General features: G+C 56.4%; 2 protein-coding genes across 2 annotated transcripts; one reads left to right on the plus strand and one right to left on the minus strand.

Moving 5' to 3' along the window:
* Window positions 1-532: 532 nt before the first annotated feature.
* SPRG_17589 (hypothetical protein) lies at window positions 533-3,064 on the plus strand (the record flags this gene model as incomplete). Its single annotated transcript, XM_012356945.1, has 17 exons — window positions 533-657; window positions 706-773; window positions 824-866; window positions 913-951; window positions 1,001-1,296; window positions 1,340-1,532; window positions 1,580-1,648; window positions 1,694-1,761; window positions 1,812-1,977; window positions 2,026-2,065; window positions 2,111-2,196; window positions 2,248-2,420; window positions 2,464-2,538; window positions 2,587-2,649; window positions 2,699-2,773; window positions 2,819-2,945; window positions 3,002-3,064. The coding sequence occupies exons 1-17, from the start codon at window positions 574-576 to the stop codon at window positions 3,062-3,064; spliced, it is 1,728 nt and encodes a 575-aa protein (XP_012212335.1). The 5' UTR covers window positions 533-573.
* Window positions 3,065-3,597: 533 nt separating this feature from the next.
* SPRG_17590 (hypothetical protein) lies at window positions 3,598-4,093 on the minus strand (the record flags this gene model as incomplete). Its single annotated transcript, XM_012356946.1, has 3 exons — window positions 3,598-3,726; window positions 3,771-3,943; window positions 3,985-4,093. 3 exons carry the CDS (start codon window positions 4,091-4,093, stop codon window positions 3,598-3,600), a joined length of 411 nt encoding a protein of 136 aa, XP_012212336.1.
* Between the last annotated feature and the right edge of the window lie 72 nt (window positions 4,094-4,165).

Below are 4,165 nucleotides of genomic sequence, written 5' to 3' on the forward strand. Positions count from 1 at the left end.
GGCGAACCCGACCGCGCTCTCGTCGTTGCGGGCGACGTTGATGACGGCGTCGATCTGCGGCGCGTTTGCGTCCGTCTTTGGCGAGTTCTCCAACCCCGAGTAAGGCCAATAGAACTGTTGTTAGTCGTAGCACTTTCTCTTCTTGTGCGCACCACAACAGAGGCCATCAGAGAGAGGATGCACATCGTGCCGGTTGCCAAGTCTGGAATCAGCCGCCTCACCACAGCAGTCGCGGCGCCTGTGTGTCCTTGGCGAAGGCGAGGGTAGAGTCCCATGCGATGATCCAACCAAAGGCTGCACGTGCCGTTGGGCATGCAAACCTCACGTTGTCATGAGCCCCGCACCGTCAATGATGGGGCATCATAATGGCCGCAAGGTCACGCTGCTAGATTACCCACGCCCTTCAATCATTTAGATAGATAGATAGATAGATAGATAGATAGATAGATAGATAGATAGATACTAGTAGATTAAAACTAAAGGATATACCTCGCCTTGCCCGAGCCCTAGCTGATGCATTGCGACGAAGAAAGGCCATTCGTCAAGCAGCCCGCGGCGTATTTATAGCTGTCGATGGCGTCCAAGGTCCGAGTGCATGCGACGGGGTCGAGCAACCGCCTCCTTTGCGGCACCGAGACACCGCCGCCGACGACGCCTGTACGACATCCTATCCATGTCCTCATATTGATGAGGCTTGTCGTGTAGCGTGCGCCGTCCAGGGCGGCGCCGACGACCCCTCGCTTCGTGCGGCCAGCCACGTGCGCCACACCGACGTACGGTCCTGCTATGGGATGTCGTTCGCTAAGCATCTGGACGATGGTAGCTTGATGGCACCGCTTGGCGATACGGCTTCAAACCAATTTGAGGTGCCCCGATCGTTGCCAGAGCAGGTCGTCAATGCCATCATGCTAGGCGGGTGCGCCCGAGAGGCCATGTGAAGCGCCTCAAAAGGTACCAACAAACGTGGCCGACGGCAGGCTGATGGCACGCGACACGGCAGGGTCGACGTCTAAGCCTCAAGAGCGACGCCGTCCGAAGTCCGACTGCCCCCACCGACCACATTCCAGACAACACAGCCAAAGAGGCCGCCGTCGCCGAGTTTGTGGCGCTTTTGCAAGCCAAGTACGAGTGCACCAAGTCGCTGCGCGCTGCGTTCCGATCGTGGGACATCAACCACGACGGACAGCTCTCGCAGGGCGAAATGAAAGACATGTTTACCACCATGGGCTGGGCATCCCAGCTCGGCCACGAGAAAGCGGACGCCCTTATCCGCAGCGTCGTGGACCCAAGCACCCAGTCGATACATTGATAGTGTAAAGTGGTTCTGATTGGCGCGTAGGTGTGTGTCATACCACGCGTTTTGCCAGCTCGTGCTCCCGTCCCAGCCCATTGACAAGCCACAGCGCCAGCACATTTTGCAAGAAATCGAATTTGGTCAATCGGTGCTCGGCGAGCACGTGGGCGACCCGGCCGAGTCGGGGCCTGAAATGAGCGCCCGTCACGTGGTCTACACGCTACGCAACAAGTACGAAGTACGTGCACATATTGTCTATTGCGACATGTATACAACTTGTGGTAGAAAATGAAGCTCGGCACGGTGTTCCGGCTCTGGGACCAAAACAAGGAAGGCAAACTCAGCCTGGAGATGGTAGGTCGCCGCGCGCGACGCACGTTTGTCAATGCCTCCGCGTAGATTCTCAAAAACCTCGAGAAACAAAACATCACGGTGACGAACGACACGGTCCAAGAACTACTCCACACGTTCGTGTTTTGTGGTCTACATCGCGTACGACAATATTCGTATGGTCTAGATACGACGCAGACAAGGACGGCATGCTCAGCTTCTACGAGTTTGCCAATATTATGAACGGCCCCGTGCTCCAAGGCCACGACCGCGTCCTCCTGCGCAAGCTCCGTCGGTCCGATGTCGTGGCACCGCCGCCTTCCAACGTGGCGCCGCCCGCAGACATCGTCGATGTACAGCGTCTCAACCACGACGTTGTTGATGTTCATGCTGGCTCGTAGGCTGCTAAGCTCAGTGAGACCGTGTACGCCAAACTCAAAGGTATAGAGATAGGGTGGACCCTACCCTCGAAAACCACCTTTCCAGTCTACAAAAACCGGATTTTACAAAGCTTTGGCGACATGGACGACGACAGCAGTGGCAAGCTAACGTATGCTGAATTCCGCCACGGGGTAAACTATTGACATTATTGTACATTGTAGCAGTGTTTCTATCCCTATTAGTTGATGAAGAAGGGCATTGTGCTCAGTGAAGCCGAGTTCCGACGCCTCACCAACGACATGGATGCCGACCACGACGGGCTCATTTCGCTTTGGGAATTTACGACGCAGTTCAAACAACTCATCAAGATGGACGAAGCCAAGGACTTCGGGTTGCAGTCGTCGCTGCCATCGAGGTCCCTTCGCCGCCATAGTTGCTTGCATCACGACTGTATGTAGCTGGGCCGAAGAGCCGTTGCCAGCCAAGCCGGAGCACGGCACTCTGCCTAAATTCGATTTTGCTCAGCTCCGATCGTACATTGGCTTGAGCGCGCCGCTTCAAACAAGTCCTTTTTCTCGTAGGCGAACGACCGTGCCCACACGCAGCGGACATACGCCGCGTGGCGACACCAAGGAGCTCCTCTGGTATCCACAGCTTGTTGGCTGCTTCGACATGACTCTCGTATTGTCCCAGCGGTCCAAAGTCGCCGTTGAACCCATGGCGGTTTGCCAACGAAGGACGTTTGCGCTTCGAGCCCGAGTCCACGCAGTAGTTTATTCATTTTGGTTGGAGCTGTCACGAATTGTGACGTAGGTATGGTCGTGCCGACAGCGTGAATAGCATCGCCAGCGTTGACAAGGAGCGTCAGCGTGTGCGGCACGCCTACATCCAGGGCCAAATGGCCCAGATGCGCGTGGATGAGCAGGCGCGGGAAGACGCCGTGCTTGCCACCAGCAGATGCGCGAGAAGGCCAGGATCGCAGACCACATCCGCCAGCGCACGCAGTACTACATGCGGCTCAAGCAGCGGGCCGAGCGTGATTCGCGCCTCTTTGACTAGAATTGACGTGTTGCTACAAAGAAAAGCAATCTAACCGAAGAAAAGCGTAATCGACACAATCCCAACTTGGTCCGTTGAGCGTAGCCAGATCATGATCGCACGCCAACTCCAGCACGGACACGATTGGTCCAAGCTATGATACCGGTAGGTTTGTCGACCTAATTCTTATTGACCAAAATCAGAATCGTACGATTGGACTGCGGATGGGCGCGTGGGACGGGCGTGAACCTTTTTTTGGGACTCGAAAAGGTGTCTTAGGCGTGGTCGAAGTAAAGGCCGCCGTACCCATAGAGCTTAGGACCGCTGCGCATGACCCGCAGGTTCTTCGTCTTGTTGGTCACTTGGAGCGGCATCGTCTCGCGCGTTGTACTGCTGGGAGCAGCGCAAATCTCGAGTGATTGTGTCTAGCACATGCCACGTATGCTAGTGCAGAATGAAACCGCCAGCCTGCAGCACGTGCCACGTCATTGCGTGCGACTCAAATCCCACGCAACATTGACGACTGTATATTCTAGGGTGTGCTCGTACGCCTGCTACTTGCGCGGGCCAGGAATCCGGACGAATTGCGTCATCTCGTCATGCAGGCATTGCCATTCGCCGGGGTAGTTGATGCGCTCCGTGACACTGAGCTCGCCGAGATTGGCCTCGGGCTGCGTCGCCACCTACCACCCTCGCTTTTAGATCCACTGTCGTCGAGAGGGAGTACCTCGATCCTCGTGTGGCACTCGAGCGTGTCCGGGTCGAGCGGCGTCCGGTAAAACGACTTGATGACGCGCCGGCGGACGCAGCTCTGGCCTATCGACTCGCGGCGCCAGCTGTACCAGCTCAGGACAATGTGGTTTTGCTCGTTGCGCCACGCCTTGTAGCCTGACCAGTTGCCTGCGTTTTAGCTCTCAGACGACGTACGAAGAAGGACATACCGGACATGGCCGAGCGCACGAGACCGCCGTATGCATAGTTGCTGCTGAGTCCGACGGGCGAGAACGATAGAAACATCGGGTCGCCGGTCAGCAAGTACGGTGTTCGCATCGGAATCAAGCTTTCTTCAAATGCAATCTATCAAGCGTTCAATCTTTCCATTGCCCAAAGAGAGAGCGCGGG

This window comes from Saprolegnia parasitica (assembly GCF_000151545.1).
Source record: "Saprolegnia parasitica CBS 223.65 unplaced genomic scaffold supercont2.653, whole genome shotgun sequence".
NCBI lineage: Eukaryota > Oomycota > Saprolegniomycetes > Saprolegniales > Saprolegniaceae > Saprolegnia > Saprolegnia parasitica.